At 45.5% G+C, this 17,080-nt stretch overlaps 1 protein-coding gene across 3 annotated transcripts in view; it reads right to left on the bottom strand.

Moving 5' to 3' along the window:
* Positions 1-11,440: 11,440 nt before the first annotated feature.
* Positions 11,441-17,080, bottom strand: part of LOC138248845 (uncharacterized) — a 236,103-nt gene continuing 230,463 nt past the window's right edge. For 2 of the 3 annotated variants that reach the window (XM_069202799.1, XM_069202798.1), the window contains 3 exons: positions 14,861-14,965; positions 13,442-13,546; positions 11,441-11,846 (listed from right to left, as the gene is read on the bottom strand). In XM_069202799.1, the coding sequence (XP_069058900.1) occupies positions 11,764-11,846; positions 13,442-13,546; positions 14,861-14,965 (293 nt within the window). In that variant the 3' untranslated portion in view covers positions 11,441-11,763. The remainder of the gene's footprint in view (positions 11,847-13,441; positions 13,547-14,860; positions 14,966-17,080) is intronic. The other variant, XM_069202800.1, reaches the window with a different exon arrangement.

Here is a 17,080-nt window from a genome sequence, read left to right as displayed (position 1 = left end):
AAAAGCGTCACAATGGGAGAAAGCAGAAAGCTGCTAGAGTGAGCTGAAGGGGCAGGGATTGGCTGTAAATGGATTGAAAAGGCCCGAGATGGCTTCAGGATTACGCTGGCTCAGTATTCCGTGTTCGCACATTTAATTGCAGCAGCCACATGTTTAAGAGGAGGGCTTTGAGCACCAGCACCTTTTTATTTACAAATTAAGCACTGATTCGTTCTGACTGCTTTACTGTCTGGTATTTATAGTGTTATGCTGTATTTAACTTTCTAATCCCTGCCCCCTCATGGAGTAAGCCTTGACTGCTCAGTATCACTACACATAGGCGGTCATTCCAACCGCGGCGGGCGGCAGTAGCCGCCCACCTGGCGGGAACCGCCGAATGACCGCACCGTGGTCAAAAGACCGCGGCGGCCATTCTGGCTTTCCCGCTGGGCCGGCGGCCGCCCACCGGCCCAGCGGGAAAGACCCAGCAACGATGAAGCCGGCTCCGAATGGAGCCGGCGGAGTTGCTGGGGTGCGACGGGTGCAGTGGCACCCGTCGCGATTTTCAGTGTCTGCAAAGCAGACACTGAAAATCATTATGGGGCCCTGTTAGGGGGCCCCTGCACTGCCCATGCCAGTGGCATGGGCAGTGCAGGGGCCCCCAGGGGCCCCACGACACCCGTTCCCGCCATCCTGTTCCTGGCAGTAAAAACCGCCAGGAATGGGATGGCAGGAAGGGGGTCGGAATCCCCATGGCGGCGCTGCAAGCAGCGCCACCATGGAGGATTCCCTGGGCCATGGGAAAACCGGCGGGAAACCGCCGGTTCCCCTTTTCTGACCGCGGCTTTACTGCCACGGTCAGAATGGCCCAGGAAGCACCGCCAGCCTGTTGGCGGTGCTTCCGTGGTCGTTGGCCCTGGCGGTCGGTGACCGCCAGGGTCAGAATGACCCCCATAGTGCCTGGTGCCCAAAAGCAATACATTCTTTATCCAATTGTAGAACAAAATTATTTATACCCCTAGGTCACCAGTGGTAAACGGCAATAGATACCATAGATACTGTCAAGTAACCACTGACTGTGGCAGGATCCAAAGAAAAGGCCCTATAACTTCATACACTAGCAGAGGACACACACTGACAGGCTCAGTGAAAGGTAAACAGGATGGTACAGAATGTACTTGCACAGCAGTGTTCTATCAAACTATCTAGCTTTTAATACTGACCTGCACTTACATCAATTCTGCAAAGAGAGTGTGAAGGAAAACCAGAAGTCCAACTATTAATAATAAAAAAGCAATATCTTTTTATATATATATACTAACCCAGACCAGTGGTTCCCAACCTTTTGACTTCTGTGGACCCCCACTTTATCATTACTGGAATCCGGGGACCCCCCACTGAATCATTATTGGAATCTGGGGACCCACCCCAATGAGTCATTACTGAAAGCTGGGGATCTAATCTGTTAATATTATTTAATTTTCTAAGCAGTCGCGGACCCCCTGAGGCGGCTTCGCGGACCCCCAGGGGTCTCCGGACCACAGGTTGGGAACCACTGACCTAGACAATAGGTTGGTAGTGGACATATGTGCGAGTCGATAGTATTAAATTGATATTTTGAAATACAACCGCCTGTGAAGTTGGGCTTCATGTTTATTTTGTGTTTTTCCTGCATACATTGTAAGCATCTCTCTGCCTCCACTTACTGATGCCTCATTGTATATGCTGTCAATGGGCATTTAACACACGTCTCTTGGAAAAATATGTTTATTTCAGGCTGTGTAAAATCTGGGGAATTTTATTCATTCAAACAATTACATGTTATGTCTGTCTTTCATTATTTATACTATATTATTTTAAGACTCTGTAGGAAATAACAATAGACATACAAAAGTAACTATCAGCATCTGGGGTGCTCTAATTAGCTAAAAAGTGGTAGAAACACATCCCAGGTTTCTTCCACCTAGAACAGAGGTTCCCAACCTGTGGGCCGGGGACCCCTGGGGGTCCGCGAAGACTCATCAGGGGGTCCATTACTGCTCAGAAAATGTAATAATATTAGGTTCCAACTATCAGTAATGACTCAGTGTGGGTCCCCGGATTCCAATAATGATCCAGTGGGGGTCCCCGGGCTCCAGTATTGATAAAATGGGGGTCCACAGAAGTCAAAAGGTTGGGAACCACTGACCTAGAACATCACCAACTTTAAGAAATTATTAAATTATAGGTTGAATGTATGGAAAGATCCTTGCAGTTGGGGACAGAGAAGACCAGATCCAGTCGTTCAGCGCCACATTATCACCAGGTTTTCAGGACAGTGCTACTTACATACAATGATCCTAGATACTCTTAGTACTCATCATTTACAAATTTGGTGGTTGTCCTGAAAACCTGGCACGACCTAATTCCTCAGGGACTGGAGTTGGACCTCTTAAACTCATTTAAGTTACAAAACACAGTACAGCATTTTTTTAATTTCTGCCTCCAAATTAAAATAACTGGTATTGCTGCTATGGAGTCCTGTGGCAAAGGTAATATGGAGGTACCCCTACATGTGCTGAAGACCAGTGGGGTACAGCCACACAACTATAGGACTTGTAAGGGTTGTAAGACTTTTTGGGGTTTTTATTGTGCAGACTTGTTACTAAATGTTAATTTTAAATGTTTTTCTAAGCTGCTTCAAGGACTCCACAATAGTTTACGAAAACCTTGCGACTGTACAGGAGTGTAGCTATTTCACTCTGTGTGCAGCCAATGATAGCTAAACAGAAGGATGACTGCACTCACCACCTCTGAGTGTACTTAGTACCAATGGTTGTACATTTCAGGAGATCTTCATACATTTTGAGAACTGTCTAAAATGCTTTGGTCAGTCCAGCTGCTTTCTAGAAAGTTTCAGGGGGATCTGTCAAGCAGGGGACAGAGAAAAAGGTGGGGTTGAGGGGTCCCCAAAACATTTTTCCCCATTCTATTTCTATGGGATTTTTCAAAATGTTGAACATGACTACAGCCCGAACCACTGAACGGAATTACACCAAATGTGGCAGAAAGCTAGATCTTGGTCCTAAAAGCACACTTTTTGTGATTTGGTGTAAATCCATTCAGTAGTTTCTGAGATATTAGAGTTTAAAAAATATAGAATTATAGGGATGCAGATTTGGATTTGGATCCGCAGATCCGTATACGTGGATTCTGGGGAAAAGCACAGCCTTGATTGCCTGGCTGCAACCTGACAGAAATGTTGCAGCCACCAGAGAAAACAAGCATTTGCAATGCAATGGGTCTCGCGTTTGCTCGAGTTAGAGCTATTAGCATTGTAAATGACTAATTGGACTTTTCTTGCTACACAAACTGAAAATAAAAAGTAAAACAGTTGACATAAGCAAGCAAATTCAAAGCGCTGCAGTGAACATGAAAAAGAAAAAGAAGTTTGCTCACAGTCAAAGTTATCGGCAAACGTGCAATTATCCATGTAACAGGGTCGGTCCCCAAGGCGGTAACAAAACCGCCAGTAGGAGGGACAAACGTAAAGCATTTACCAATGAAAAGAAATCAATCAATCAAGGCATTTATAGAGCGCGTTACTCACCCGTGAGGGTCACAAGGCGCTGGGGTACTGCTGCTCAAAGAGCCAAGTCTTGAGGCGCTTCCTGAAGGCGAGGTGGTCCTGGGTGGTTCTTAGGTGAGCGGGGAGGGAGTTCCATGTCTTCGCTGCCAGGTAAGAGAAGGATTTACCTCCAGCGGTAGTTCTGCGGATACGAGGGACAGTGGTGAGAGCGAGGCTGGCTGAGCGAAGCTGACGGGTGGGCGTGTAGAACGAGAGGCGTCTGTTGAGGTATTCGGGGCCCTTTTTGTGGAGGGCTTTGTGTGCGTGGGTGAGGAGCCTGAAGGTGATCCTCTTGTTGACGGGGAGCCAGTGCAGGTGTTTCAGGAGGACGGATATGTGGCTGTGGCGCGGTATGTCGAGGATGAGGCGTGCGGAGGCGTTCTGTATGCGCTGAAGACGATTCTGTAGCTTTGCAGTGGTTCCTGCATATAGGGTGTTTCCGTAGTCCAGGCGGCTTGTGACGAGGGCGTGGGTAACAGTTTTTCTAGTTTCGGCGGGGATCCAGCAGAAGATTTTTCGAAGCATGCGAAGGGTGTGGAAGCAAGAAGACGAGACGGCGTTGACTTGCTTGGTCATGGTGAGGAGGGGGTCCAGGATGAATCCGAGGTTGCGTGCGTGGTCTGAGGGGGTTGGTGCGGTGCCCAGGGCCGTGGGCCACCAAGAGTCGTTCCAGGCGGACGGGGAGTGTCCGAGGATGAGGACCTCCGTCTTGTCAGCGTTCAGCTTCAGGTGGCTGAGCTTCATCCATTCTGCGATGTCTTTCATTCCATCCTGCAGGTTGGCTTTGGCGGTGGCTGGGTCTTTGGTAAGGGAGAGTATCAGCTGGGTGTCGTCGGCGTAGGAGATGATGTTGATGTTGTGTTTGCGAGCGATGTTGGCGAGGGGGCTCATGTAGATATTGAAGAGGGTAGGGCTGAGCGAAGAGCCTTGTGGAACGCCGCAGATGATCTCGGTGGGTTCTGAGCGGAAGGGCGGGAGGTAGACTCTTTGGGTTCGGTCAGCGAGGAACGAGATGATCCAGTCCAGGGCCTGTCCTTGGATTCCAGTGGAGCGGAGGCGGGTTATTAGGGTGCGGTGGCACACGGTGTCGAAGGCAGCCGAGAGGTCCAGGAGGATGAGGGCGGTTGTTTCTCCGTCGTCCATCAGGGTTCTGATGTCGTCGGTGACTGCGATGAGGGCGGTCTCCGTGCTGTGGGTGGCACGAAAACCTGATTGGGAGGGGTCGAGCAGGTTGTTATCTTCAAGGAAGGTGGTCAGTTGTTTGTTGACGGCCTTCTCGATGACCTTGGCCGGGAAGGGGAGAAGAGAGATGGGGCGGAAGTTCTTCGGGTCGCTGGGGTCAGCCGTGGGTCTTTTCAGGAGAGCGTTGACTCCCGCGTGTTTCCAGATCTCGGGGAAGGTGGCAGATGTGAACGAGCTGTTGATGATGCTCTGGAGTTAGGGGGCGATGATGGCGTCGGCTTTGTTGAAGATGTGATGGGGGCACGGGTCCGAGGGGGAGCCGGAGTGGATGGTGTTCATGGTGGTTCTGGTCTCTTTGGAGCTGATGGGGCTCCAGGCGTTGAGGGTAGTGGCTGGGGCTGTAGGTTCAGTGGTGGGCGGCGCGGTTTGGGGTCCGAAGCTGTCGTGTAGGTCGGTGATCTTTCGATGGAAGAAAGTAGCGAGGGAGTTGCAGAGTTCTTGTGAGGGTGTGATGGTGTTGGAGCTGGCGATGGGGTTGGAGAGCTCTTTGACGATGTTGAAGAGTTCTTTGCTGTTGTGGGTGTTGTTGTCAAGTCTCTCTTTGAAAGATGCCCTTTTGGTGGAGCGGATCAGCTGGTGGTGTTCACGGGTGGCGATCTTGAGGGCTGACATGTTTTCTGCGGTTTGTTCTTTGCGCCAGGTTTTTTTGAGGGTACGGCAGGATTTCTTGGATTCTTTGAGGGCGTCTGTGAACCACGGGGGTTTCCTGATGTTGGTCTCTCTTGGGTGGCTTCTGAGAGGGGCAAGGTTGTCAGCACAGTTGGTGATCCACTGTGTGAGGCTGAGGGCTGCGTTGTTGGCGTCGGTGGTGATGGCTGGTTGGTTATGGTTTAGAGTTGAGAGTAACTTCTCTGTGGAGATTTTGTTCCAGGGTCTGCGGGGGATTTGTTGTGTGTGAAGGTGGTGGGTCTCACGTTTGAAGGTGAAGTGGACACATCTGTGGTCGGTCCAGTGTAGCTCGGAGGAGTGGGTGAAGGATATGTGGTTGCTGACGGAGAAGATGGGGTCGAGCGTGTGGCCAGCGGTGTGGGTGGGGGTGTTCACCAGTTGCTTGAGTCCGAGGTTGGTGAAATAATTTTTGAAAGGCTAGCCCACAAACGAGTGATAGTGAGCATGGTTAAATGCCCAGATACTTACCAACACGCGTGCCGCTATGCTCAACCTAAAAATGCATCTTTTGGTGTGTTGGGGAGGGTAGGTGGCAAGAGAGGCTGCTACAGCGGGCACCACCAATGAATGGTGTAGCAGGCACTGGACATGTTTCTTTTTCAGGAGAAAACTGGGAGACATAGCTGCATTTTTAAAAACAAATCGAGTGGTAAATACATTTACCTGGTGCAAATAATATTTGCCAAAATTATTTAACACACCAGAATAATATGTGGGAATGGCGTGCGTCCATTTTGCATGTGTGCTATTACTGCTAGGCCGTGGTCTGAGCGGGAAAAGTTCACCAAATACCACCTACTGGTAGTTGGCATGCAAACACAGCAAGGAGCACAATTTGCATCCGTCTCCTAGAAGGTGCCTAGAAGGTGCCAGCGCACAAACAGGTGCGGAGACTATTTGCACCAGACTTTACACCGCTACATGTATGTGAGTGAGCCCGCGGGGCATTTTTAAGGCAGAGGCTGTCTGACAAGGTATTTTTGCGGCTGGATGGCCAGGGAACAATAGGCGTAAGTGTTGGTGAGTTTTGTCTGCTTGAAGAACAACAAAGAAAAGAAATGTTTATGATAAGAAATGGGCAAGTGAGGTCGTGTTTTTTTTAAATTATATTATATATGGCCCACTAACTTATCCCAGCTTCATACTCCCCTCAAATTGACAATAAGATCTTTCATGTTGAGGGCCAAGAGGGAACAGGAGAAGGAGAGATAGCCAGGGTATTAAATGTATTGTTTTATAACTTCCTGGGTCCAACATCTATTCAGTCTGTTATTCACAGGAGCCCGGTGAACCCGCCCGATCTGCGCTGTAAGTAGTTAAGATTTGTGTCATTTCAGCTCAATAGGTCCAATTTCTTTGGGGACAAGTGACTTGCAACTTCTTTATCAGCAGTTACAGTAACTGCTCTGCTGTTAGATATTGCAAAACCACATATAAAATTGATTTCCTCATAATAAGCACGCTGTGAACACATGAAAGATATACATGCAATAAAAAGACCATTATCTTCTGCGTCAGGAAATTTTACACCATGACTGCTACCTTTTAAGTTCACATTTTAGGTCTAGCCTGCGGGCAGTTGTAGTTCATTTATTACAATAAAAATGACTTATGAAGCTATATAGAGGGGCTTTTGGCCTCGCATTAGTCTGTTCAACTGTCAATCACGTTTTGCGTTCACCCAATCAGAGCATACAGCACAGGGCAAGGCGTCAGGCTGCTTCAGCCATTGGCTCTTTTAGAATGAGGTGGCACTTTGCTAATAATATGTTCACGTTCACCTCAAAAGCAGGGGCACTTAAGTGCCAGGGTGGGTTGACCAGTGATTTCAACTTTCTATTCGTTAAAATTTTAAGTTATCTTTGTGTATTTAAACCATATCTCCAGGTTATAGTAATTGAAGGCCAATTGTATTTTTCTTAGCACTAATATGATTCATTTTTTCCCTGTGATGTGCAATAAAACTAAAATGGGTTCTTATAACTGCCTCTTAGGAAGCAAGCGTTTTGTTCTATCAAATTATATGGAATGATTTTTTTTTTTGTGCATATTTTTATTGTACGCATGTGGGTGCCATGTTTAGCTGACACCATAATTTTTGTGGCATATACTTGCAACGTGATCCGTATTGTTGGTGGGCTTTGCTCTGCCATGCTAGCGTGTGATGCAAGGTCAGAGGTGTGTTGTAAGAGCCTTGTCGATGTCTCCGCATTAGAACGCCAGGATATACTACAGATAAGGGCGAGTGTGCACTGTAGGACGTCTTAGAGCTAGTGTACTTCTGCAAGACCTAAGTCACGAGTGATGTTGCACTGTGAAATCTCTTTGGATGTTTCTTTACTTTGCCACCCTCTCCAGCCCTGCCCGGTAGAAGGGTGGTGATTAATCCATGTGCCAATGCCCTGTTGCCCTTGATCCCCAACCTTGGATATCTTAACTTCCAAGAGGCAGTGAAGAATGCATTTAACATTCTGATTAAGGGTTGAGGAAAGTCTTATCAAAGGCAGTGCTTGAAGTGGTACCCCTCCCCGCGACCCCACGCCCGTTACCATATGACTGCTGGTCATCAGGGGTTCCGTGTTCTAAACCTGAGCTTAATTTTCACAAATCAAATTAATTTGTGTTACTGTAATTGATTTCGTTGAATTGAACCACCCAAACACCACAACTCCCAAAATGCATTAGGTTGTTAAAAGTAATCCCTGGAATTAAAAAAATGGCCTCTCTAATTGTGTGGAGTGATCTGATGATTTTACGCACTCTGGACTCCTCAGCGGCCACTATACAAGTACACTTGGTTTGATTTCAGCAAAATATCAGGGTACTTTAAACACTCCTCCCTTCACGTTTGGTCCTGTCCATTAAATACCTTTACAAAAAAGAACACGGTAAAACTCCAATAAGAAACGGAATGGCAAGAAGGCCGAGGCTCGAAATAATTCCGTATTCAGTGCAAACATGCCGAAGATGGACCACAGCAGCGCACGATGATTAAGTCAGTAAACACAGAGGCAGGCTGATGCTCGGCGCGCTGATGAGATGCAGCCAGGCCCGGCGGAGCTACAGCCGCTCGAGAGCTCTTGGTACCAGGAGGCCACCGCGTGCGCGCAAAGCCTGGCACCTTGATTACTACACCGCGCCGCAGGCCCTCATTTCTGGATAACCCGACGTCTTTGATGCACTCTGATTGGTTGTCACGCCCACGTCGGGCACCTTCGGTAAGGGGGCAGGATGTGGGGCTTGACTTCTGTTATATTTAGCCATGGACCCGTCCATGACTTCCGCACTGGCAGGGAGATGACCTCAATCTCCCTACACTGATATGGATCAATGGTTTGGTCGGTGACGTAACCGAGTGTAATAAAAAGGACTCAGGAGGTTTTCCCGCCAGTCCAGTTAACTGAGCACAGTGTGGAGTGTATTCTTTTCAAGAGCAGCTACCGGGCTCATGCGGCCCTGTTAATATACACAACAACTTCAGTCGGAAAACTTAAGAAGCAGCAGCTGGAAAGAGTCGGGCAGCCAGTCCTTAGTAGGGGAAGCCGAGGCAACGCGCGCCGCGGGCATGCATTATTCATGGCCGCCCAGAGAGTCAGTTTATGTCGCTCTCAGGAAAAGCCACATAAAATGTCCATCAGTTTTCATTTGAATCCCTGGTGCTGGAGGCGGCGACATGCGAATGGCAAAATAAAGCGAGACGTTGAAGACGCGCAAACCTTCGGAGTTCGCAAAGACGAGGGCGGCATAGTACGGCACTTGCAATTTCCAACAAAGTTCACATGGAAGGGTTAGCTCCAGTCAAGCTGTTTACGGACAATATGCAGAGAGCAACTAGGGGGAACTGATAAATGTATAAACAAGCATTTAGAATGCAATGGTCTTGTGTTTGCTCGAGTTAGAGCTCTTAGCGTTGTAAATTACTGACGGGACTTTTATTGCCACCCAGACTGAAAATAACAAGAGGAAGAGAGCGAGAGTGAGCTGGCCCTGGAAAAGCCCCCTCTCTGCTGTTGGTTTATTTTTACAGAGGAATCTGGTGGGGAGGAGGGACTGAACACACACCCACAGTGTAAGACCAACAGGCAAATTCTGAAGAAAAAAAGTTCCATACAGAAGAGATAAACAGAACATAGCGTAATAAGACAGTAATTTGTGCTGCTCCCAAACAGAAAAAGGCAGGACAAAGAGGCAGAACTGACCACTAGCAAGCAAGGATTTTTGAAGGACACTGCAGCTAACGAATGAGAAGGCTGGAACTCACTCTATAGTATACTTAAAAGTACACAGCAGGCTGAACGCTACGCTCAACTTAAAAACATATAAGGGGTCAGGATACAAGTATCCTGACCCCATAGGACACATAGAAAGGGTACCTTAGGCGCCCCTCATGGGCAAATAATTTGGGCAATTCATTTTTTTTTTGGCCAATCAGCAGATCCGCGGATCCTCAGCTGGATGCGTGGGTCCACTGGTGGATCTGCGAATCCAGAGAAAAATGGGGAAAAAAAACACCCACTGCATCCAAGCTCAAGCTGCGCAAGGCCAAAGGCAGGAGGGCTGGCTGCCAGGCCTGGCCATAAACTAGGCCCGGTGGCAAACCCCCACTGAGCACAGTCGAAGGCTGTGCGTAGCGTGGCACAGGGTGGGTATAGGGGTTGGTCGCACGGGCCTGGCCGCAGGTTCGGCCATCTGCAGCAAGGGGTTACGTAGTTATAGGGGTTGGGTGTAAGGCCTGGCTACCAAAGACCATGCGCGGCAGTGATTGGGTTAACATATAGTAATGAAAATTACTTCACTTAAAATAAAACATAGAATATTCACTGAACAAAACAAAGGTTACATGGATGATATAGTTAGGAAACAGAATTAAAAACACCATAGAAATTTGCTTAAAAAACAAAGTTACAGGGACATTATAGTTAGGCTCACTTTTTAAATGTACAAAATCATAGTTATCTCAAGTAGCTATAACTCGTGCCCTAAGGTAACTATAACTCGCGCCCTGCCGTGCACAGTAATATGATCAATAATTTTACTGCAGATGTTATAGTGACGTTATCAATGATGTTATCAAAGATGTCATGAGTGCCGTAATTTGTGGGGTAATTAGCAGTGCATGGTGGGGCCGCGAGTTATAGTTACCTTAGGGCACGAGTTATAGTTACAGGAGATAACAGGTGACTTTCTATGGTTTTGTATGTTTAAAATGTGAGCTATGGCGTCCCTGTGACTTTTGTTTTTTTAAGGGAATTTCTATGTTTTTTTTTTAATTCTACTTCCTAACTATAACGTCCCTGTAACCTTTGGTGGCTTTTTCAGTAAATTTATATCTATATTTCTATATATATATATATATTGATAGATAGATAGATAGATAGATAGATAGATAGATAGATAGATAGATAGATAGATAGATAGATAGATAGACAGACACACGTGTGTGTGTTGGTATATATATATATATATATATATATATATATATATATATTTACACCATCCAAAGGTCCACCTTATGGCGCGCAGACTTCACGGATGCAAACGTGATGAAAGGACCATTCCTCCACAATCTCCAACACCAACAATTGTCAAACAATTGATTCGTTTGCACTCCAGGAGAGTTTTATTGCTTCTATTCAAAAACAATGTAAAAAAAGACACCACCAACGCTTTTCAACCTCTCGATCTTGATCACAGTTTCGAGAGTTTGAAACGCGTTGGTGGTGTCTTTTTTTATATTTTTCTTAAATAGAAGCAATAAAACCCTCCTGGAGTGCAAACGAATCAATTGTTTGGCAATTGTTGGTGTTAGATAAATATATATATATATATATATGTATATATGTATATATATATACATATATATATATATATATATATTTTGCGGGCCTTCTAATGTAACATCATGATTCCTAAAAAAATGAAACTTATTAATTTATTAGCTTTTTATTTTCATCACTTTGCATGCATTCCCTCTCTATTTTCACTTGTTAAAACTATAAAAAATATTTATTGTCTACTTGGTGATTCATTATTGTGCCTAATCTGAACTATCAGATCATTTACTCTTGTTACAAATTAGTCCTTTTGCAGGTGAAGAACCCATGAGGGAGGGAAGAAAGAAGGCAGAGAAAGATGCTGCAGAAAATAAGGAAACAGGCAGGATTTCCCTGCAATGAGGGATTTCCCTGCACCAGACAGGTGCATGAGGTGGGGCGTGTGCATTCTCTGTTCCAGCTTATCACACTAAGAAGTCAGTGAAGGAGGTTTCAGTTCTCCAGACATCCACTGGTCCACTCCTCTGTCATCCTCTCCTCTGGGTCTTCACCTTTGCTACCCTCTGTAACAGAACCTGGGGAGAGAAGCAATAAGAGGAAGAATTAACACCTCCTGTTCTGGTCCTCTTCTGATCTTGTCTTGACTCTTCCACTGTCACACCCCCTCTGCAGTGGTAAAGTGGTCTCTTCCCATTTTCATTTAGGGATAATGCTCTTCAATGCTCTACAGGGTCAACGTATAATAGAGAATTACCGACCACCCTATGTTATCAGTGCACTTCTTCCTGTTCAGACATAGTATTCAACAGCCTGTTGCATGCTGGGATGCATATGCTCCTACTGACAATGGAACAGCTGTGAAACTACAAGGCTCAGAAAGCAAAGTGATTTTGTCTAATAAAATAATTGGGAAAAAGTCAGAAATGTATGTATCATAGGTTTCAACATGATAAAACGTTAGAAGTAATAGTTATATAAGTGTGCGTAAACATAGATTTTCATGTCTAGGGGCTTCATTTATATATTGATGGAAGGCATACTCCATCGCAAGGCAGCGGAGTATCCTTACCGCCACTATAATGGTCTGCCTGCCAAATGTAGATGCAGAATGACCAGAGTATGGCCATGGCAGAGACAACATCGACTCCATAGTGCCCAAACCTCTCCGGCCGCCCGACAGAGTAAGGGAAGTCAGAGAAATGACTAAATATGCGCCCATTCAACTTGGATGGGCTGAAATATAGCCATTTTATTTTGCTTCTTGCCGCCAGGCAAACCTTGGTGGTAAAGGGTAGTAAAGAATTAAAAATGCAATTTATTTTTTGTTTTCAAAAACAAAAAAACACTTTCAGGTAGGGGCAGGCGAAATATTCTATTCTGTCCGCGGAATTGTTGGAATTTTTAATACTCCGCATTACCTCCTGCAAAACTCCAGAATATGCAAGCTGGTGAGCTTAAGCAAGATTTGGCGTCACTTAGCACGATTTTCTAATGCAGACGGTTGCCAGCGTTCACAAGTGCTTGCATTCAGAGGGCTGCCATGCGAGTATTGCGGCAGCTTGAATAGATTTTCTAGTCGAGGAGCATGAAAATCAACTCGAATGGCCACGTGCTCTTGTGCAACTCATGGTGCCGTTCATGCTGATTTTCAGGGCTGCTCACACTACCAGCACTAAATTGTAGCGCAAGCGGCATATTTCCCACCCGTTGGCAGAATTCCGAGGAATCTTACAGAGTTTTTCTGTAACTCTGCAAGTTCTGCCCACCCCTACTTTACGGTTTTGTTTTGAAAATAATAAAAGTTCCTGTGAATGGTAGAAATGTCCGCCAGGCTGATGGGCATTTCTTTATGTGGCATGCAGGTACTCCATCAGGGTGATGGAGTAATTTACTAAATTCAATCCATTCGACAAATTATAAATCAACCCCTAAGTCTTACTAATGAGTGATAAGGCACTAACGACAGAGATGGTGCTGTCAGAGTTGCCCTCTCCAAATCCTCAAAGACCGTCCCCATCCAGGCAGATAAGTCTATTCTTCCATAGTCAATAGAGGAATGTTGAGTGTAACATGTATAATAAACAACCATCCTGCAGCTGTCTCATGAAGGAATCTGCTTGCTCCTAAGTGGACATATTAATTTACAGGCAGTGGTTTAGGAGTCTCTTACCTGCAGCACAGCTGTCATGTCTTTCCCTGGTTCCATCATTTCCATTGTCTTCAGACATTGGCTGGTCCAGATCTGGAGGATTTTGGTAATTGAAGGCATTTTCCTCTAAGGAGAGACAAAAAGCCACAGAGATTAAATATACACGGAAAATGTGACCTTTATTGTTGCTCTTCACAGATGTTCGCGGATCTGGAGCATCACTATTTGAAAATATACTAGAGGAAGCCACCCAACTGCAGGGCATGTTGTGTGTCTTCAAAAGAGGAATTATCCGCCTGGAACGAAAAAGGCTGCCATGACTTATAAACTTTGATGTGGAGGAGGCAGGTTTGTCGCTCATGTGAGTATGAATTGTGGTCACACTCATTGTCAGTCGCTGAGTGGGAATTAGAAGATCTATTTTAGTGCTAAAGCAGGGCTACACAAAGAGGAAATAGAAGTCAGAGAAATGGCTAAATATGCGCCCATTCAATTTGGATGGGCTGAAATATAGCCATTTTATTTTGCTTCTTGCCGCCAGGCAAACCTTGGTGGTATAGGGTAGTAAAGAATTAAAAATGCAATTTTTTTTTTGTTTTCAAAAACAAAAAAACACTTTCAGGTAGGGGCAGGCGAAATATTCTATTCTGTCCGCGGAATTGTTGGAATTTTTAATACTCCGCATAACCTCCTGCAAGACTCCAGAATATGCAAGCTGGTGAGCTTGAGCAAGATTTGGCGTCACTTAGCACGATTTTCTAATGCAGACGGTTGCCAGCGTTCACAAGTGCTTGCATTCAGAGGGCTACCATGCGAGTATTGCGGCAGCTTGAATAGATTTTCTAGTCGAGGAGCATGAAAATCAACTCGAATGGCCACATGCTCTTGTGCAACTCATGGTGCCGTTCATGCTGATTTTCAGGGCTGCTTGCACTACCAGCACTAAATTGTAGCGCAAGATGCATATTTCCCACCCGTTGGCAGAATTCTGAGGAATCTTACAGAGTTTTTCTGTAACTCTACGAGTTCTGCCCACCCCTACTTTACGGTTTTGTGTTGAAAATAATAAAAGTTCCTGTGAATGGTAGAAATGTCCGCCAGGCTGATGGGCATTTCTTTATGTGGCATGCAGGTACTCCATCAGGGTGATGGAGTAATTTACTAAATTCAATCCATTCGACAAATTATAAATCAACCCCTAAGTCTTACTAATGAGTGAAAAGGCACTAACAACAGAGATGGTGCTGTCAGAGTTGCCCTCTCCAAATCCTCAAAGACCGTCCCCATCCAGGCAGATAAGTCTATTCTTCCATAGTCAATAGAGGAATGTTGAGTGTAACATGTATAATAAACAACCATCCTGCAGCTGTCTCATGAAGGAATCTGCTTGCTCCTAAGTGGACATATTAATTTACAGGCAGTGGTTTAGGAGTCTCTTACCTGCAGCACAGCTGTCATGTCTTTCCCTGGTTCCATCATTTCCATCGTCTTCAGACATTGGCTGGTCCAGATCTGGAGGATTTTGGTAATTGAAGGCATTTTCCTCTAAGGAGAGACAAAAAGCCACAGAGATTAAATATACACGGAAAATGTGACCTTTATTGTTACTCTTCACAGATGTTCGTGGATCTGGAGCATCGCTATTTCAAAATAGACTAGAGGAAGCCACCCAACTGCAGGCCATGTTGTGTGTCTTCAGTAGAGGAAATATCCGCCTGGAACAAAAAGGCTGCCATGACTTATGAACTTTGATGTGGAGGAGGCAGGTCTGTCGCTCATGTATGAATTGTGGTCACACTCATTGTCAGTAGCGGAGTGGGAATTAGAAGATCCATTTTAGTGCTAAAGCAGGGCCACACAAAGAGGCAATGGAAATTTGAGGCAGAAAATATCCATGGCAAATAGCATTAAAACATTCCACAGGAAAATATTAGCTCTCTCAGCCAATCTACAACTACTTAATACAGGAATTACATTTATACCTCTGAAAAGTTTATTTTTCACTGGTCATGTACTTCAAATGTTGGCGCACACCCGCCCTGTCATCAGCTTAGAACTGCTCAGTTACCAATGCCAATCATGTAGTCTGGTCCCTGCCTCTGAATTCGTGTTTGTTGGTATTCACAAAGTTCAGCCCATATCGACAGATTATTGTAGAGATCCATAATTGTACTACTGTGATGTACTGTCTTAGCGTAAAGCTTTTTGTGGTGATGTAAAACCCGAAGAAGTCTCATTTCCAAGGTCTTTGTGCAAGAAGGAGCCTACACCTTCAAAACATTCCTTCTTGAAGGATGTTAGAAAGGAGTAGCTCTTGTTATTTCTTGCTTTGAGTAGATGCCTCTCCGTAGTGTAGCATCCTTTTGTATCATAAACAGAACATCTATGGCTTTAAGTGGTCTTTTAGACAAGACTCTAGAGTTAAAAACAGGGCCACGCATAGTCGAATGCAAACACCATGTATATGAGCAGATGTAAGAGTTTCTGTGTGGTATATTAAAGGTTGTTAGAAATTGGGTCTCTAGTTGGCAGAGGTATGCACCCTTGTCCAAGAAGGGACCACAATCCTAGTCAGGGTAAGTCACAACACAACACAAATTATCTTGTGCTCACCCTCTGGTAGCTTGGCACAGAGCAAAAATGGCTTGACTTAGAAGGTAATGTGTAAAGTATTTGTGCAAAAACTCATACAGTAACACAGTAAAAACACCACAAAAAGTATTCCACACCACTTAAGGAAAATGGATAATATTTATCTGAATAAAATATAATAAGACCAAAACGACATAAATCCAATTTGAACAAGTCAAGATATCACTTTTTAAAGGTTTAAATGAGTCTCAATCCTTAAGAATCAGTCGTTGTATCCTTCTAACACACAGTACCTGGGATGCATTAAAAATAACAATGTACCGGGTCGCAGAGGAGGAGTTGCATGGAAAAATAAGGCGCTGCATTGGAATTTCCTGCGCGGCATAGACAATGCGTCATTTCTTTCCACGCTGCAAGGTGATGCATTGATTTCCAAGAGCGCAGCCTCTGTTCCTCACTGGGATGCGGGGATATTTTGATGCCCAAGGACGATGCACTGAAAATTATTGACACGCTGGTAAGAAGGAGCAGGTGCTGCGTCAAACCAGTAGGCGATACGCTGATTTTTCAGCCACAAGGCAGGCAGTGTCAATTTCTGCAAGCATTGCGTCAATTTTCTGATGCACTGGGATTTTCTTCTCTTTGGTGAAGTCTTTGTGGCCCTGAGACTTCCGAACAGGAGGCAAGCTCAATCCAAGCTCTAGGAGAGCACTTGTGGGGAAGGCAGAGTCCTTCCAGCAGATTCAGGGGTCAGCAGGCAGCAGGGCAACAAGCAGGACAGCAGTCCTTTTCAGCAAAGCAGTCCAGGTGAGTCCTTTGGGCAGACAGGCAGTCCCTCTGACAGATTCCAGTTCTAAGACCAGAAGTGTCTAATTTGGTGGGGTCAGAGACCCAGTATATACACCCCAAAATGCCTTTTAAGTGGGGGAAACTTAAAAGAATGGTGTTGAAGTACACAAGTTCCCCTTTCAGCTCAGATCTGTCTGCCAGGATCCCTGTGGGGGGTTATCAGTCCTTTGTGTGCAGCCAGGCCACTGGCCTTTGAAGTGTAAGGGAGAGCCCCTCCAC

This window comes from Pleurodeles waltl, chromosome 8, assembly GCF_031143425.1.
Source record: "Pleurodeles waltl isolate 20211129_DDA chromosome 8, aPleWal1.hap1.20221129, whole genome shotgun sequence".
In the NCBI taxonomy this organism is placed as follows: Eukaryota; Metazoa; Chordata; class Amphibia; order Caudata; family Salamandridae; genus Pleurodeles; species Pleurodeles waltl.
The sequence above is the reverse complement of the archived record's forward strand: the minus strand, read 5'-3'. Positions and strand labels throughout refer to the sequence as shown.